Genomic DNA, 19,483 nt, shown 5'->3' with positions numbered 1-19,483 from the left:
ACCTATTATAAGGCCTCATAAATGAAATAAGCAAGGTTGACTTTGCATTCCCTGTATCCCCAGGACTAGCTTGGAAAAGGACCCCTGTCTGGTGTGCAACTTACTCTGTGAGTGTGGACAGGAGCTGGGCCACAGCAGTGATGGGCACAGCGGGTGCCAGCCCTGACTGGACACTCCAGATCCAGCGCTGGTGGTAGAAGTAGCGGGACAGGGAAGCCAGGGTGGAGGAGGCGGTGCGATTGGCCACCATGGTGAGGGGACCAGACACGGGGGGGTGCTCCAGGTTCAGGATGAAGGGGGCTCGATAGTCAGAAGGCAGCTTCTCATACCTAGGAGAGGGTAGAAGTGTAACATGCTGACACAGAAAAAATACCATTTTTTTTGTTTAGGGTCAGAGCTGTCTGGATTCACAACCCACTTGTAGGGCCCAGGACAGAGTCTTCCAACAGCAGAATGTGCTGGCCCAGCACAGGATCCTGCTCAGAGAGCAGTACCTAAATTACTTCCACACTGTATTTCATTAGGAGAGATAAATTTGCCTGTCCACTAAGAATCCCTGCTACAACTCACAGCCATGCAACTCAAATCCATCCCAACAAGCACCAGTTTCATTCACAGCACTCTCATCCTACAACTGACAGCATCATCCACAGATCTTCCTCCTTCCCCCTTCACAGGACAAGGTGGTGACAGCCTGGTGCTTCATCCCTACCTGATCAGCAGCTTCTCCAACGGTTTGTGCAGCACAACAAGGCAGGGTCTGTCTGAGAGGGCTGACTGGGCCCCAGCCACAGGCGGGGACTTGGAGGGAGAACTACTGCCCAACATTTTCCTCTTTGCTTTTGGAGTTGCCTCCTTGCTCTGCACCCTGTGGGGAAAGCGCAGCTGCAAGATTCGGTCCCGTAACTCTTCCACTATCTGTCATGGCAAAAGCAAAAGGCTAACATGACCAACTTTGTCTGGAGACATAAACCACTCAAAATAAGTGTCTAGAACAAGAGCTTGACCAAAAGGAACAGAACACTCCTTGAATACACAGAAGAGCAGGAGTTAAAGGTAACTTTACTTCTGAGGCACTAGCAAGACCAAGGTCAAGATGACACAAGGCTCTCTGGTCCCTCCTTTAAGTATTTTTAAAAGCAAAGGAAGATTAAAAAAACGCCAGAGACTATTTCAAGGCTGAAGAAGTTGCCTTCCACAACTCAGATTAAAAACAAATTAACTGCATGCCAGCTCCTCCACAGATGCAGTTCAAGCATGCACCCTCATTCTTCCCTCCTCCTCTTCTCAACACCTACAGTAAATGTAAACTAGTCCAGCTGTGGGAACAGCACTGGCTCTGTCTTACATATTCCCCTACTACCACATTCATTTGTCAAACCTCTATGGCAAAAGGTTTCAGGAGCCTGAGCTATTTTTTTAGGTTATTTTTTTTCCAAGATACTTTCACAATGACTTCCTGATTACTCTTTTAAGCTTTCAGTAGCTCTGAATACAGTTCAACCCACACCAGCATCTGATTCCCACAATAGCCCAGTGTTTTCTTTGAAATTTCTATAGTTAGATTTCTTTTCATGATCTCTGTTCAACTTTTTTCAATTTTTATTACCATTGTAGTTAACCAGAAGAACAGCAGCTCTCCATCTTCCTCAACACAAACTATTTCAGTAACTTTTCTCATCATTACTATGTCTTTTTCAAGGAAAGGAATGTCTCCAAACCCAAATGTTAAACAAGAGTTCTTTCCTGCACTGTGCTGCCACCTGGGTCCCTTTCAAGGTTTCATATCGGTATTACAGAATCACTAATGGTGCTTAAGCTCCCAAATCCCACTATTTTGCAGTTATCCATACTGGCTTCCAGCCACCACTGTGCTGCTTAGGTGTCACCAAAGCACAGAGGTTGAAATAGCTCTGTGCCACCTGCACATTTCCTCAGCTCATGTTACCTTTCTGCAAATGAGTTCCCTACCCTTGGACTAGAAAAAAGATTGGGAAAATCACAAACAGCTTCTGCTGGGATGAAACAGAGCACTTTTTCAATTTCCTTCCTTTGTTCCCCAAGGCAGTTTGCTTTATGACATCCCATTCCTACAGTTCTACAGTCATGCCCTATGCAAAGTCTCACCAAAAAGCTTTCTGAAAGTCGACTGTATGAAGTGCTTTCCTTCAGCATTGGAAATTTGAACTGCTCAGCACAAAACCCCCTTTCCCTTAAACAAAGCAGGCTAAGTTCTACTGCCATCCTCCATACTGAGTAGTTAATCAGCTCTATAGCAGGCAAAAAAAATATTATGGCTGACACAATTTATGATCTACATATAGTTCCTGCTGCAATGACCTGCAGCTTGCCCACAGCTGCAGGGTATGCTGCCTGTCTCATACTTTCTTCATTTGCACCTGCAGAGGGAACTCCAAAAAAAAACCTGTCACTTGGCATTACCAAGCCCACATGTTGACCCAGCAACCACTGCCCAAGTCCTGGATCCCCTAAAGTCATGAAAGGGCAGATCTGCCAGAGTGCCAGAATATTTAGCATTATCTGGCTTCATTATCTCAGAAAGAGATGGCCCTTCCCATGTTTGTTAGCTTCTCCTCAGACTAGTCTCTAACACTAAAGCTAAGCTAGACAAACCAAAGATTTCTTTCGTGAAGATAAAAGACCTAGATTTAATGATAAACCTCTTGTTTATATTAAAAAGTTCACACAGTTTAATAGCAGGGTATCTTTCTCATGCTTTACCTAGGAACACTTAGACTTGTCTCAGCCATTATAACTGGGGAATGAGTTCACACAGCAACTCCACCTTTTGCATCTGACTAGGACAGCTCATTTATTTTGATACAAAAGTTATTAGAGTCTATCTGACAGACTTTTATCCTGAAAACATTTCCTAGGTACTAATTTTTTTTCTCTCCCTTTACCGCTTACGTGGGCCATTGTTTGCATTTTAACTATTAACTTCCTCCCTGCCCAATAGATTGAATATACATGTACTGGAAGAGATAGCCCGGGGAACATGCAGTACATCTATCACAGAGGTCTCTGCAGATGAGTCAGACAAGTATCTGCTGTTTTTTACAGATGGTATTGATTGTGCTTCGGTCAGAAGGACAGACTAGATAACCTCTGAGTCATTTCAAGCCCCACAACTGAATTAAGCAGTGGGAAAAACACCCATGTGACCAGCTATTCTATTGATCTTCGAGTCTTTGGGTTTAGATCTCTCATAGACTTAACAAACAAAGTTTGTCCCAAATGACCCTTTCTGTTACAGTAGATTCAAGCCCATCTAAGCCTCAACATGGTAGTTATTATTAGAGGGTAGCTGCCTACAGTGTTGCCTGTGATCTACCCATCATTTCCACATTCAGAATTTCTTGCTCTGCCCCCACCCCATGAAGCAGATAGGCAGCTCTCACCTTGTTCCTGGCCTGCGCAGGTGTGCCAATGGGGAAGCCCAGCCGGAGAACCATGCAGGGAGCCTTGGAGATGATTCGTACCACATAGAACGAGGAAGGGGTAAGATCCTCAGACCTAGGGAGGAGGGATCAGGACAAGGCTGAAATGGCATGGATCTTGCTGCTCTGACATGGCAGACCAAGCACAGGTCTGCTCCACAGAGCTCAATAGCCCACACAACCTCACAGTAACACACATCAGTTCCAGCATGCAGAAATCCCTCAGCTGGCTTCCCTCTCCCTCCAGGCTGCACCTGAACACAATGGAACAGTTCAGAAACTGTAGGATTTCATACCCCTTGTCTAGTTCTCATCCTCTCCTGTAATCATCTGCTTCAGGCCCATAGCCACACATTGGTCTAACCAGCTCCTTGGTCAATGGAACAGCTCAGAAACTGCAGGATTTCATACCCCCTTGTCTAGCTCTCATCCTCTCCTGTAAACATCTGCTTCAGGCCCATAGCCACACACTGGTCTAACCAGCTCCTTGGTCTGGCCACAGGCCCAGCTCCCCACACAGCAGTGCCTCAGAGCACTCACCCGTGGATCAGCTTGACGTAGGAGTAGCCCTCCACGAGCACGAAGCTGCTCCAGTCGCGCAGCAGGGAGGTGAGCGCCGAGTGCGAGATGCGGCACTGGATGGTGCTGTAGCGCCCGTTGTTGCCCGGCATGTGCAGGTGCTTGGGCACAGGCCTGCAGCGTGGGACACACAGTCATTGCAGAGCTGCAGTGTCTCTCCTTCCCCCAAAACCCACAGAGGCTTTGCTACATCCATCCTACTCTGACTGGTCTGTCAGCCTGTTTTCCTCCACAGCAGCCAATAAATATGCACCTCTCCTAATCAAGCATTGGGGAGGGTCACACTCCTGAGTGCACTGGAATTTCCACACTGCAGAGAGCACACCCCTTGTATCCTATCTCCCTCCATGAAATATATGGCTATTATTCACATTATTCTGCAACTAGGACCAGCCTCAAGACAGCAATGCTTTTGGGAAAGCAGCAAACTGTGGGTTAGCTCCCAAATGAATGGTCCCATACACCCTGCAATCAGGAAATCAAAACCCAAGAGGGACTTGAGAAACAACTTATTGTTCCATCAAAGATGACTTCCTAACCTACTGCCCCTCTCAGATAAACAAACCTTTAGCATCCATCAGGCCCCACTAGTGAGACCCTTCCCTGGACACCCTGCTTTCCCAGGCTGGCCCACAGTGAGCACACAGCTCAGCCCTGCCCATTACATACGTGTCATGCTCCAGAAGGACGACTATACGATGCATGTGCAGCCACCTCTGCCAGAAGTTGGCATCCATGGAAAGGATGGGCTTCCAGTAGGAGGCAAACTGGGAATGGCTTGAGTCAGACCCACTGTGCTGCAGAGATAATACCTGAGAAAATGATGGGACAATATTCAGCACAAAAGTTCTCCACCCAAAGAGAGCAAGAATTTCTCTAGCAGCTGAGCTGCTGCAGACTAAGAAGGTCACATCTCTGGCTTTGGGTAATTTCCTCTGAACATAGATAGGGTGCTCACATTGAAACAGGCAGTATAGCGTAAGCAAAAATAAATTAGGCTCCTGAAATGTCAAGTTAATTAGGAATTTAACTACTTACCATCAAGTAAATCAACCATGAAAAAGATAGCATATGTAATGGTGTGCCTTCTGATTGAGAGAGGGATATATGGCTTGTGTCAGCAAAGTAATTAAACACTGAAATTACTCATCTGAAAGTGCTCAGGCAAATAAGGTGCCAGAATGGGTGGCACTGGGAAACTCTGATAGGTTTATATGGTGACATTGATTCCACCAACTATAGCAACTCTGCTGACATAGAAATACAGTGGTGGTTACCCATAAGATGGGATGCCCCAGATATACTGTGGGAGACATAGCCCTACATAGGGAAAATGGACTAGGTAAACCTAAAGAAGAGCTTAAGCAATAAAATAAAAGGGATAGTTCTCTGAAGGTAAAGCTCTCCTAGCTTTAAGATCTCCTAGTCCTCTTCCATCTATGCCAAGGACACTGGTGGCAGGGAACAGGTAACATGCTGGCTCTTCTGCTTAGTGAGTTTCAGTGAGTTTGAATTTTGCAGTGGAAACTATTAACTCATATTTTGTTTAGTTTCTGCTGTGCAGATGACAAGTATCTCTCTTGCACCTTCCATATGAGTGCTCAGAGCAATGAGCCTATTAAACAACTATTCAGCACATCGTGCATCTTCACCTGACAGTCCTGAGCTACATCTCCAGGGCACTGGCTGCACAGCCAGCAGCAACTCCATGCCTAGGGGGTATCCACTGAAAAGGCACAGCAAAAGCAAGAGTGTCAGCCTTCCCATCAGTCTCACACACCACAGCACTGCAGGAGAAGGTTTCACAGCACACTTAGGAGACTTGCTGTTGGGCTTAGAGGTGTAGCTGCAACAATTAAGACATAGGGTGATGTCTCAGAGGGGGAAATGTATGGCATGGGATGTTCATTGCACCACACCTGAACTCTCTGACTGAGCAGGATAAGATGAAGACAAGACAAGAAAGAGATGAAGCCTGAGTACAAGAATAGGCAGGGGAGACAACCTGTCCCATGTTAAACAGAGAGAGAGGGAACATACCGGAGTGGTGGAGCCTGGGGGGATGTAGAAGAGGGGCACCCCATTCTTGGTGCTCTCAGGAATGGTAAAGTGTTCTGGGACTGTGTCAAAAGACTGCAGATGTACCAACATCTGATCTGTTTGGTTGATGCTGGAAAAGAAGAGGCAGTTAGCCACAAAAACCCATGCTCTCCCCCTTGCTGCCCCAGTCAGCACAGGGCTTGCACACACAGCACTCTCTGTGCCCTGGGAGCCCATCTACACCAACATAGCTTTACAGGGAATGCTGTGATTCCTTGTGTTAAAGGGGCTTCAGTGTAGAAGCCTCATACATACAGAGGATGATCAGAGTTGGAAATGAAGTGCTAGAAGAAGAATCTGCTGGATAGCTGGGAGTAACAGCCACCCTGGCCAGGAAACAGCTGTGACCCACAAGCACTTCAGCCCCAGAGACTTGTGTGATTGTTTGCTGCTCCCAGTGTGAGCATGCAGCACAGCTGTAAGGCTGTGCTATAAGAACACATGACCTCCATGGGATGGCAGTCAGAGGCAAGGTTTGCATCCCAGGACCCAGATCCAAGAGCAGCAATACCATTACCCTGAAGCATTCTTACAAACTAGATCACAGACCAATTGAAATCTTTTCCTTGGCTAGACAGCAAGCTTGTAATCAGTCATGAGTCATTCCCCTTCCTTGGAGCACGTTCCTTTTGAACCCTGGGCTGGGATGGCCACCTGCAAAACCCTCATCCTAGCATGCCAAGGAAGGAATTACTTGGTGGCACTGGCAACTGCTGGGCATGGTGCAGCTCACCTCTGCAGGGTGTTCCAGAAGCGCCGGATGACTGTGGTGCGGTACAGGCTGGTGATGGGCTTCCTCATGGTGCAGCTGATGTCATGCAAAATGTCATAGCTTCCCTCCATGGTCACTTCCACCCAAGTGCTGCGTTTTGATGGGTCCAGGGGCCAGGGTGTCACAGCTAAGTACTCAATCCTCATGTTATGCTTCCAAAGCAGCACTAGTTTCACCTCCAGCTGAGACCCACCTGCATGGGAGCAGAAGAGAAAGTTCAGGTGCTTGTTCCGTACACATCTGAGCATTATCTCTGACTAGGGATTTATGAGTACCATGAGATTGTTTGATTGCTGAGGGGAACAAAGCAATCTAACAACTGTTTGCTTTAGCTGGTCACTCTCTCCCCTCTCCAACTGAGGGAGGCTTTGCTTGCACTCAAGCACTTGGCAAAGAGTTTGCAATTCTTGAAGTGTACATGCACTACCTACACCAGAGAAGGTAACTGAAACTCAGAGGAGGTGCTGACATTTGCAATGGGCTCTCTTCTTCACAGTCTCATCTTTGTTTCCAAGAAAACTGTTTTTTTGCACAGATGAGCAGGGCCATTCAACTACAAAGTTTTGTCATCCACACTGCAGAGTTAATCCATCCCATCACAGAAACACAGGTGTCTGATGGCCACAGATCACAAACAACCTGGAAGATGAGGCCTAATTCTTGAATTAATCTCTATTCATCCTGCACAGACTGTATTTCATGCATCTAGAATTTCAATCTTCAAAGCTTCTCACCATGTTTACCTTCTCTTCCCAAAGTTAAAATGTTAAGAATGAATATTCACCTATCCTTCTTTTAACCTTTTCCTTTAAATGAGCCTGTCTAACAAGATTAACAGAAACACCTGACAGCAGGCCTTGCTGAGCCAAAAGAGCAGAGAACTATCCCACTCCTGCTGACTGTGCATGTGTATTTGTACTGAAACATCCCAGGGAAACACATGACCACGCTGTGATTTCAACTGCTCCATCATCTATTCTATGTCCAGCCTGCTCTACAGTTTGCCAGACTTGCAGGGTTTGTGTGATAAGTGATTGGATGTGCTGGAAACCTTCTGAACAAATCATCAGCCTGATGCTCTGTTTCCTGCAGAGTTGCATTTGCTGCTGTCATAGGCACATCATGCCATCTCCTTCATGGGCTGATTGAGCTCCACTTTAAAGCCATCTTTTTGCTCTCATGGTCCCTGCACCTTCCAAGGACTCTTCCCCCATCAACGTTTAGAAGAAACCTTCCAGAGTACATGCCAAATTCGTGCTTGGTAGTTCTTTTGATTAGACTATTTTTATTCTGAGAAACTTCATTTCCATAACATTGACAAGGAGTGTGCAGTACTAAGAAATCCATATCCAGTTTCAGCTGTTACTGTGGCAGAACATTCATTTCCCCTAACACACCCAGACCTTCCTGCACCTTAAGAATTCACCTTTCTTGAACAAAGATGATCAAAAGTGTGTACTGTATTTTACCTATACTTGATCTGGGGGATTAGTAGGATTTTATTTAAAGTCAGTAATACTTTCTAAAATGGATGGTTTGTGTTACCACAAATGCACTTGCCAGGACTGCACCATCTGTTGTTTCCTATGAAGATTGTCTTGTTTATCAGAGAGGCTAAACAAGAATTATGGATTCACCTCTTTTTATTTCATACTGTCACCTCATTCTTATTGCTTTAGAGCTCATCCACTGCTTTCTGCACAATATTTTGGTTCTCATAATAAAGCCTTTCTACTTCATCAACAGCAAACATGATAAATAAATTCCCACATTTTTGCTTAGATCATAAATGAAAATATTTCCTACTTCCACTTCTGTTTCCATTAGTCATCCTGGCTTCACTCCTGTGATCCCACACAAGCAGAACTAAAAACACAGGCAAAATATTTACTTAGTTTGAAGTTACATCTAGATTAATCTTTAGGGTTTTTTTTTTACTGCAAAGCAATATCTTTCTGGTTCCTGAGTTAATAGCAAATAAATTTTTTTCTACTTTGATTTCCTTCACAACGTCCAGCTCTGATTTTTTCAGAAAGCTCACTTTGTCTTCCTGATTCCTGTCACTAGAGAACAGCCATTCTCACTGCTCAGCTAGTGTCCAGCCAGTTTTGGTACTGGACTGATTCACAGAGGAAGATTATGTTTTGAAAACTGTCCTCCAGGCTGTCCTCAACACAAAATGGTCCGTGAGAATTTTTTTTTTGTTACAGAGGGAGATTCCCCCAACAATGTCCCAGAAAGTAAAAGAACTGGGCTCCATTACACACCATGACAACGAAGCTTCTTTCTCCTCCATACCTTCCAATCCTTTCCCCTTCACATGCACTCTGCATTCCTAAATAACCAAGTTGCCTCCTAAACACCTAAATATTTAAAAATCAAACAGTGGGGGTAACCAGAGTACTTATAAATATCACAAACAACCTCTCCAGGCAACTCTGAGCACAAAGCTAGCTTTTTATTCTATTTTGTTTTTGGTAAAGTGAAGGAGAAAACTGACAGTGTCAAAGTCCACAGCTACACTTTTTTCCTCTTGCTTCACAGCCAGCTGGCTCCTTAACAGCCCTTAATTGGCAAGTTTTGGCAATCCAGGTTAATTAACTGTTCTTTGTTACACACTTCTCTGTAGAATGGCTCAGAGAACCCTGATTAGCCAAACATGCTTCTCCTTAGCAAAGGCAGTGCTGAATGTCTAAATGTCTTGAATAATTTCTCAACTCTACTTTAACCTGTTAGTTCAGCAAATTTTTCACCAACTCCCCAGAGCATTTAGCCTTTCCCAAGTATTAAGTAACATTATCTGCCACTAGTTTGAAGGCTGCATAGAAATACACTCCATGTTTTTGAAACCTCTGACATTTCATTTTAAATTTTTTTGTAAAAAAATACACAGAAATTATTTCTGGCTTCAAAGGAAGAAAAAAGTAAAGGAGAATGGAGATTATTATCATGTGTGTTTATCTTGCTCTTACTCCTCCCTGTACACCTGCCCATAGTTATTCACCACAGAAGGTCACTCTGATCCAGCTGCTCTTCTGCTCTTGTAAAAATGGGAGACCAATCCATTTAGCATTCCAAGGAGTAAAAGCCAGCAGGCAAATATCTGGAGGAAAAAGCAGGGAGCATGGTAACATGTGGTGATATTTCTAATCCATTCCTCCAGAGTGCAGGAATTCACTGCTTTACAATACCCTGACCCAGAGGTTGTAGCTATACCTTTATACAGAAAGATACAACATGAACTTGTCTGACTGCTTTTTGAATGATTCATACCTGGTGAATGCTCTTCCAGCATTTCTATATAGGACTACACAGCCACCAAAAGCACTTCAACATTGCTGCCAGATTAAAGAGAAAGGCCTTTTATCCAGCCCTGTTCAAGCTGTAAGTGAACTTGTGCACAGAAGAATAAAAGACACAGAGGACAGGAATGGACTTGTCACACTGTTTCACAGACACTCCTAGCCAAGGAGAATGCAATGGATCTCATCTGCCTGGATTTAAGGGAAGTAATCTCATGCCTCACCTACATTAGTGAAAACAACCTGCAGACACTACTAAAACAGCTGTCTCACCTGGAAAATTTAGCAGAAAATTCCTGAAAAAAGAATTACTTTTAGCAGAAAATTCCTGAAACAAGAAACTAGAGAGATTAATATAAGACCAAATTTAGGAATTATCCCACCTAATATGATTGTTAGCAATCTTCCCCCCAAAAAAGGTGGTTTAGATCCATTCAATTTGTAAGATGCATCAAGGCAAATAAACTGAAATTGCCAGGCATCAACAGAGGAACGGGTATGTGAACTGAGCAAGATAAACTTAGGAGTAATATCATGTGAAGGACAGCACATTTAGGGACTACTAAAAAAACAAAACCCAAAAAACACCCCCAAGGACTCATCAGCTGAAAGAAAAGGTGTGTGAAAGACTCAGGGATTTCTGCAATACAGTCATGGAGAAAGCCCACGTGATTCCTCATCTATCAGATTTGGCATTTTACTTCAGAAGCAGGGAAATATTAATACTGCTGAACAAGGCACTGATTAAACCACACTTACTACACTCTTATCAACTGTTTTGAGAAATATGAGATCAAACTGAAAAGAAAACAACTTAAGGGAAAAAATATAAGAGCTATTAACCTGAATAAACAACACAGCCTGCCCTTACAAAAGAAAGTGAAATATTGGCTTGCTTAATATTAACCTGCCAAAAGGTTACAAGGAGAAAGAGGTTGTTAAATATGTTCATGCAAGTCAGAGAAGGAGGATAAAGTTAATTAAAGATGATAGTCACACAGGTCTAGCTTGGCCTTGGGGAGTTTAGAACGGAAGCTAGAGAAAGAGCAAGGAAGCTCTGGGACAGCCTTCCAACCAGAGAAGGGCAGAGGGGATTTATATGTTTTTTAGGCAGACCACGGTAAATTCACAGAAAACATCACATGGCAAGATTAGAATGGTTTTGGAGTTACATCACAGACTGATTGTCTGATATAAAACACATTCTAGAGTACTAATAAACTTGCTTTTGGATTTTTTCATCTCCCCTTTAAGTTAAAGTACTATCACTAGTCACAACTGGAGGTAGAAATTTAGGTAGGATTTACTGGCACTCCCAAGGACAATCAAACCCCTCAAGGTCCCCAGTCAGCAGCTAGTTCTCACACTCCAGGTGCCATGTCTAGTGAGTCAGATAAGAGAATAGGATCACTGGAAGGTTTTATGGTCTTCTAGAATTTGTTATGGTCCTGACTAATCTGACCTTTTCACGTAACAATATCCTTGTTTTGCCCAATTTCTTCTTTTGGAAGACTGTAGTTTGGAGGCATTAAGTCTGTTGTACCAAAGGGCTCAACTTCATGTTAGTATTTTGGAGTGCATCTAGCAGAGAATAGAAAGGGATGAAAAAAGGAGAACTAGAGATGAAATCTGAAAAAAACTCTGCAAACCCCAGTTCTGTCACTAGTTTCTCTGCATTTGTGGGGAATCATTTCCAAGATACAGAGCATCACTGGCTGTCCCTCCCCAGGCACAACCACAGAGGGTGAGCCTGGCAAGTGCATAACTGCACAATAGTGGGCAGCCCTGCATCAGGCAATTATTCATGGAAACAGAGTTTGGGGAAAATGGCTCCTTCCTCCACAACACCAGCACTGCTGAGATGGCAGACCCAGTGCTTTCCTCTCAGCAGCTGAGAACAGAGTCCCAGCTGTGTCCAGGCCCCAGGGCAGCAGTCACCTTTGGTGATGTTGACCTCCCGGATGCTGTAGCCCTCGCGCAGCCGGACCGAAACGATGCTGACGAGGTCAGCGTGCACCTCCTTCTCCGTGTGCTTCTTCCTCCGCATGGCCAGAGCAGGGTTGCTGCTTGCAGACACCAGGTGCTCATTGAACAGCCTGTGCTGGGACACTGCAAAAGGCAGAGATGGGTTTGTGAGGGAGCAGCTCCCCTGAGCCCCATCCTGTAGGAACAGGTCTCCCCAAGAGCTTCATATAAGCTGCCAGGAACACTTGTTCGCCTGAGGAACAGTACATCCTTCAGGCACCACCTACACCCACTCCTGATTCTGCAATACTGCAAACAGGTTCATTAGTGTGGCCAAGAGGCCTGGGAAAGGGACAGGGTGTGGTGTCAGGCACTGCTTCCTCTCGGACAGCATTTGTGACAAGGTACGCACTGGAATTCCACATTCAGCCTAGACAGGCAGAAACTGCACATCTGTCTCAGCAGTCACACAGCAAGCTTTGGGGCTTCACTGATTTCCCTGGAAAATCCTGAGCTCCCAGGTGCTTTTTAAAAGGTATCAGGATGTGGAGCTTAAACCACTAACAGCTGATCTTTTTAAGATTCAACATTTTCAAGTCCCAAGCCAACACTCTTCAAACTTGCCAGTTAATGTGGTTTCTGCTGCCAAGTTACAGAAAGAGCAGATGGCACCAGCATATCACTGGGACATGAAAGGGTGTTTCCATGTCTTACTGGTAACTAAACTAATCTCTCTTGGCACACTCTCAGTCACTAACAGTCACAAAATAAGAACAACCAGGAGAGGCACTTGGGACAGTTCTCAGGGGTCTAGTTTTTCAATCCAAACCGCCATCTGCAAGCCCTGTTAGGACAAGATCTCCAGAACATCCCCACCTGAGAGCTAGCCAGTGTGCACAGAAGGGTGGGCAAGAGCTTCCAACCCCCTCCACATCCCAACACAGTGGGCCTAACTGCAGATTGCTGAGCTAGGGGAATGGTGGAAAATAAGACATTTGTTTTCCCTGGTTCACCCAATTCCTGGAACCCAGAGGGGAGGCTGTGTGACCCATTGTGCCCACAGCCTACAGAAGGCATAACAAGGGAGAGTATGAGCATAACCAAGCCTGGAGAGTCACCCCAAAGAGAGGTGCTCTAAGACATCCATCTACTGGAACAAGAACATGCACATTCCTCACCACAGTAATATTCTGGGTTCAGGGACTCCCCAGTACGCAGAAAGGAGTACAGCAGAAATGCCTTGTGATACACATTCAGATCCAGGCTCAGGGGATCCAGCTCAGGGCATGTGGAGAGGTAAGCACCAAAAGTGGCCATGGCAATGAATTTCATCAGTTCCACATTGGGAACGTGGCCAAAGCTGCAATCATAGGAGTAGACACCGCCCACCTATGGGATGGATAAAGGAGACACCTGAGAGAGAACAGCAGTGCTGAGAACAAAGCAGACAGCTGGTCAAGGACCCACACTTCTCCTCTGGAGGTGAATGCCACCACCACCTCTGTCCCTGTGGTACCCACACTGGCAGTCAGCAGCAGACATACCTGCACAAAGGAGCAGGCCACAGTGCCACTGCGCAGCTGGTTCAGTAGAGTCTCACACACAGCCACGTCGGGGACACTGGTCACACCATCCGTAATTATTATAATACCTGGAAACAAGGCAGCACCTTAGTGCCATCTCCATCTCAAACAGCTATCATTGTCCCAGGAAATCCACCAGGCAAAGTTTAGGCAGGGCAAAAGTAGAAGGAAAATTCTGAGGTGATTTAGAGCTTCCAAAGCATTATGGAGCTGGCAAACATCCTGATTAGGTACAGCACAGCACACAGAAAGGGCACAGCTCTTCACAGCTCAGGTTGCCCTGAGCAACAGTCACACCTGTACTGCCTCACAAACTCCCCAACACTGACACACAGCACTTGGCACAGTATGGTCCTCCCCATTCCCACCACCACAATTTGCCCCCAGAACGCAGAGTAAATGCCTCAGTTGAGATTTCATCCCTAACAGAAAGGTCCATGCACACATCAGCCCTTATAAAATCAACCTCAGCCTATGGCAGGAGGAACAGAACCCTTCACAAACAACCAGGCCAACCTTAACCCCGAGGACGCAGCCAACCTGCGCTGGAGTTGGAGGGCAGCAGCTGCAGGGCCAGGATCCCTTGCCGGACCATGCTGACCAGGCCAACGTCAGCAGTGACCACAGACACACTGGGCTTCCTCCCAGATGACTCCTGCACATCACCAGGGCTCTCTTGGCTCAGGGGGGATAAATCCACCTGGAAAAGTTAAAAAAAAAACAAAAAAAACCAAAACACAAGGCCCCATGGGGCAGATTTCAGCTCAACTCCTCGCTCTTCCAAACACCTTTAGTCTGGCAGTCCCATGGTACTCTGGAGCACTGCAGCAGACTTCATCTGTAGCTTTAACTTCCAGGTGCTCTTAAACTCCTGGTCACTTGGGCCCCTTAGAGCAGCTGGGCAAGGCTGCTTGAAGGTGGAGGCACAGCAGGCTCAGAGCTTTATATAAAGCTGATTTCTAATAGAAGGGGAAATTGGGGTCACTTTGGGGTCACTAAAACTCCTCTGTGGAGCAAAGCAGTTCCCAGTTTAAGAGATGTGAATACCTCCTTCTCCCCCTGTCATTTAGAAGCTGCAGCTATTCAGCATCTACTTAATCGACTATATTCAGCTCAGAAACACTGGAGAGGCAGAGGCAGCTGTGTCTCAGTTGTGAAGCTCTGCAGCAGAGGGGGCAAGGAGCCTCCTAAAGACAAAGTCTGGTGTCTATGCATTTAACTCAAATGGCTCTCATTATGCAGTGTTGATATAAACAAATGCAGGTAAGCTTCTGCACCTTCTATGAAAAATATCCCCTAGGCAAAGCCTGAAATTTGTATAATTACACCAGTGAGAAACCTACTGTATTCATAGTCCCTTAATCCCCACAAGGTTTTGGCATCAACCCTGTAATAAAACATGGCTTTGTTTTTACTGCTAATGCACAGAATGGCTGAGACCCCCACCCCTCTACAAAGCTACAGATGATTGGAGCTGGGAAAATAAAACTAGAACTAAACTTTTGCTATGCACAAATGGGAGCAGCTTGTGCCTGTGAGCAAAAAATATTGACTGTCCATCACTTTAACTTGCCAGATGCCTTAAACTCAGATACTTATTAACAATGATACAGCAAGTGCAACTTCAAAAGTGAAAAAAGTTTCAGTCCCTGCCCTTCCCCTGGGGCCTCCCACCTCCACCCCACAGCCTGTGGCAGGACTCACCAGTCCCTCTGGCCTGCAAGAGCGTCTCTCTCCCCCATTTGCATGGAAGAAGTTACAGGGTAGTTTACCATGAGAGAAATATGGCATCAAGCAGGAATGCATATAAAGCACTGCAAAAACACCATCTGGACTCACCAGCTGAGTTATTTACTTCCGGCAATCTACTTTCTGTTTCAGGGCCAGCAGTTTTAGCATTGAAACATACAAATTGCAGCTAGAATATGAGATTCCAAGCACTTCAGATATGCAACTGCAATACATCACCAACAGCCTCTTGGTCATCTGATTCTGGGCCTTTTTTCTTTTCCTTTTTGCCTGAACTCTAATAACTAATGCTGACTAAGGACCAAATAACCTCAGCCAGACCAGCAATGACTTTGACTGCAACAAGATCAAAAGCAGCATGGCCAGCAGGTCAGGGGAGGTGATCTTTAAATGTCCCTTCCAACCCACACCATACTAGGACTCTATCATTAATGTGCTGATACATATATCCATGGCTACTAAGCAACATCTGTCACAGATTTCAAGGAGAACTTGAAAAAACTGGCTGTTTATTCAGCTTCATGGCCAGTTTTCATGGTAACAAAGAAATATTTTCATTCAAGAAATGTAACAGGGCATATTCACTGCCATTTATAGATTAGTTACATGGACATAATCACCTCTCCTGCCACCTTCTTCAGAGAGAAAGCACATCCTACCATTTCTCCCATGACCTACAGTCAGACTGTCTTACAGCACATGAACTTTGGGGAAGGTAACCATCCTCACCAGTCCTTCTAAACACTTAATGGTTCTGCTTCCTCAGTGTTCATGTCTCATTGGTGGATCCCACAACATTATCTCACAAAGTCCTTAGCCGTTCCTTCTGCACACCTATGCTGCTTTTCCTCTTGCCACCCCACCTCAGAGGGGTTTCAGAGTGCACATCTCCAGGAAGCTGAGAGAGCCCAGCTATCCCTGCCCTCCTTACCTGTGGTTTGGGCTCATACTGTTGCTGAAGCATCTCTGCCACTTTGTTTTCAAAGGCACAGAGCTGTGTGTAAACTTGGTGCAGAAAGGCCTCACGCTTCGTCTCATCCAGCTGACAGCCCTGGAACAGTACCTGGCCCAAGGACACACATGTCAGGCATCAAGTTAAGGTCTTATAGCACCCAAGATTGTACACAGGAACACAGTTCTGCACAGTGAAGGTCAAACACATCCCTGACAAAGCATGGGTACAGCACAGGCCACTTCTCTCTGTTCCTGCTCAAAAGCACCTGCCTGTGAGCAGTGGTACTTCATGGCAATTAATGTGCATCCCACAGCAGATGCCTATGTGACACTTTGGGGAATCTCCTTCTTGGGAAAGAAACTTCTACTTCATTTGGCTTTCTCCAGGATAATCAGTTATTAGAAGAAGGTGATGTGGGATCACTGTTAAAACCCACTAACTGCAGTCTGATGCTTCTAAAGAAAAGTCTGTTTGTTCTAATCTACTTTACCTATAGACTAATCAAATTATCTTCCAAGGGCAACAGCAAATTAAAATAAAGAAAAGAAACAATTAGAGTGGACATTACAAGAAGCCGAGTGATGTGACAGAGTAAGCCTGCCAGCACAGAAACTCCCCAGGGTGACAGGCATGACACCTGTGTTTACAGATGTCACCATGGTACAGGCAATCCCTGTCCACAACCAGACACAAAGATACAACATGCAGACAGAGACCTCAGCAGATTGGTGGGGTGCTGCATGTTACCCACATCCCTCAGCCTCTTATGGGCAGTGACACAGGAGAAAGAAATGATCACCACGGAGAGTTTTTCCTGGATGAGCAATACATACACACATACGCCTTTTCCTCCATAAAAGAAACAGAATTATCCAGTTGTTCCTGGAGATCACAGTTCATGGCCTCATATACAAAGTGGGAATTTAGAGAGGTCCAAAGAAAAATGTAGCAACTTCAGGATGCTCAATATAGTGTAAATAGGGGAAATACTGAGGCACAGCATGATGGTCTGCCAGACTGTTGGATAAGATGAAACATCAATAGCAAATGGAAAAATTCCTGCAGCACTTACTCCAGTAGCACCTCAGAACAGACCAAAGTGATGGCCACACTCCTCAGGTACAACACAAACCTGGCAGAAGGCTTAGGCAGGGAGGGCTGGGGAAGGGGAGGCAGGGAACAAGCACAGACTAACAAGCTCCTCCTGCTACCACACACTTCCCCTGGTGTGGTAGCAAAGGGATGAAATTCACCACCATAAACACACAAGTTATGTGAAAATACTGAAAGGTGGAAGAGATCAAGGATGAACTTCAAAAACAACACTGGCCCCATAAACCAGACTCAAATTTATTAAACAGACCTGACACAAGTAAAATCTCACTAATAAATCTCAATACTGGGGTTGTGTTGGCTGTTCCCCTCAGCAAGAAGAAGCATATTCAGACCAGTGCAAAAAACCCAAGGTTTGTAGGAAGAGGCAATTATCTCTGAATTAACCACTGCTACAGAGCTGGAATAGGGAGACAAGGTTTTGGTCATACAAGTTCTTCTTGAATGCTTCAAGCTAATTAAAACAGGCAAAAAGAATTACTCAACAGAAATTAAAAACAAAAACAACCCCCAAACAACAAAACAAGAACAACAACAATAAGCACACATTTGACATGAGGCAAATATTCCCTGTGGCCCAATTCTAAGATCATGCCTGAGGGCAGCATTGTCCAGAGAAACCTCTGCTTCTTGCCCAGGAAGGAGAAGTTGCTCACACACACTGCATCGTGCCAGGCCACGTGTTTTAGTGAGACAAGCCTGCAGCAGAGCCCAGCTGCCACCTGCCCCATTTCCCTTGTGCTCACAGGACACCTGCAGAGCACAGCGAGCTGCTCACGCCGTGCCAAGGCAGAGCCTGAACTTTACCTGGTGGGACTGCAGGCCAATGATGGAGGAATACACCTGGATGGTGACAAAGATTTCTGGCTGGTAGATAATGTCTGAACCGGGGATACGAAAGGGTCTCAACAATCCCACCAAGCATCGGGAAAGGGCATGAAACACTTCATCAAAAATTATCTCCCCCGTTGAGTCATCCTACAGAAACAGAGAAAGGGAACAGCTTTTTTCATCTCCTAGGACCTTCAGTCTCACTGGTGGTTGTCCCACAGAGCAGAGCCAACCACAAACACCCTTCTGCAATGGCAGCTAGATTAAAGTGACAACTCCTGTAAACAGCAGTCACACATTATGCATCCAATGGAGAAACAGGACTTGCCATTAAGTTCCCAGCCAAAGGCACAGCATGGCTCCCTCCCACGAAAAGCAAGACTTCTGCAAAAGTTCAGGCTGACACTGAGAGCAATAAACCTTTTCTCAGCAAACAGAAATGGGTTTCTGTTTTAATGCAGAACACCCCAGACAGAGGCAGTTTCTGCTCTTACCACAATCCCCGTGGAAGGGCTCAGATCGAGCTCAATCACAAATCGGTACTGGCGGGCCAGGAAGGTGACCCGTGTGGAGGGGACGAGGAGGTAGGGCCTGGGCTGGACCGGCTCGTCTGGCTGCCACCCGTTAGGCAGGATGCTGAGAACATCAAGCTCATTTTCTGAATTTACCTGCCAGAACAAGCAAACGGAACATGACAGAACATCAAGCCACACCAAAGGAAGACTCCGTGAAACGAAACGGGCTCAAGTGCCCTGCAGGGTGCAGGTGCTGCCGGGTGGTGCAGCACCAGCGGCGGTGACACTGCGCAGCCCTGAGCACCAACTCACCAGCTCGGGCTCGGGCACGGCCCGGATCACCTGGTGCAGGCGGCTGAGCACCCAGGCGAGCCGCACGTTGCGGGAGATGCGATAGTCCTTCTTCATCAGGAGGAACACGTGCCCGGCCTCCTCCACCTGCGGCGGGAGCACAGCGGCCCAGGTCAGCCCCGGAGCAGCCCCGGACAGCGCCCGCGCCGCCGCTCACCCCGGGCTGCTCCGGCCCCGCGCCGCCAGCCCCACTGCTCCCCATGGCGG

General features: G+C 46.0%; 1 protein-coding gene across 1 annotated transcript in view; it reads right to left on the bottom strand.

The window, feature by feature from the left end:
* The window catches only part of SZT2 (SZT2 subunit of KICSTOR complex), a 53,001-nt gene that overhangs the window by 33,332 nt on the left and 186 nt on the right, over positions 1-19,483 (bottom strand). Inside the window, exons 2-16 of the mRNA XM_058808086.1 lie at positions 19,238-19,363; positions 18,905-19,078; positions 18,387-18,557; positions 16,443-16,574; positions 14,303-14,462; positions 13,724-13,830; positions 13,358-13,568; positions 12,153-12,323; positions 6,874-7,105; positions 6,081-6,210; positions 4,710-4,852; positions 4,002-4,154; positions 3,423-3,537; positions 713-918; positions 105-329 (exon numbers count right to left, since the gene is read on the bottom strand). Of these exons, the coding sequence (XP_058664069.1) occupies positions 105-329; positions 713-918; positions 3,423-3,537; positions 4,002-4,154; positions 4,710-4,852; positions 6,081-6,210; positions 6,874-7,105; positions 12,153-12,323; positions 13,358-13,568; positions 13,724-13,830; positions 14,303-14,462; positions 16,443-16,574; positions 18,387-18,557; positions 18,905-19,078; positions 19,238-19,363 (2,456 nt within the window). The remainder of the gene's footprint in view (positions 1-104; positions 330-712; positions 919-3,422; positions 3,538-4,001; positions 4,155-4,709; positions 4,853-6,080; positions 6,211-6,873; positions 7,106-12,152; positions 12,324-13,357; positions 13,569-13,723; positions 13,831-14,302; positions 14,463-16,442; positions 16,575-18,386; positions 18,558-18,904; positions 19,079-19,237; positions 19,364-19,483) is intronic.

Source organism: Ammospiza caudacuta, chromosome 7 (genome assembly GCF_027887145.1).
Source record: "Ammospiza caudacuta isolate bAmmCau1 chromosome 7, bAmmCau1.pri, whole genome shotgun sequence".
NCBI lineage: Eukaryota > Metazoa > Chordata > Aves > Passeriformes > Passerellidae > Ammospiza > Ammospiza caudacuta.
The sequence above is the reverse complement of the archived record's forward strand: the minus strand, read 5'-3'. Positions and strand labels throughout refer to the sequence as shown.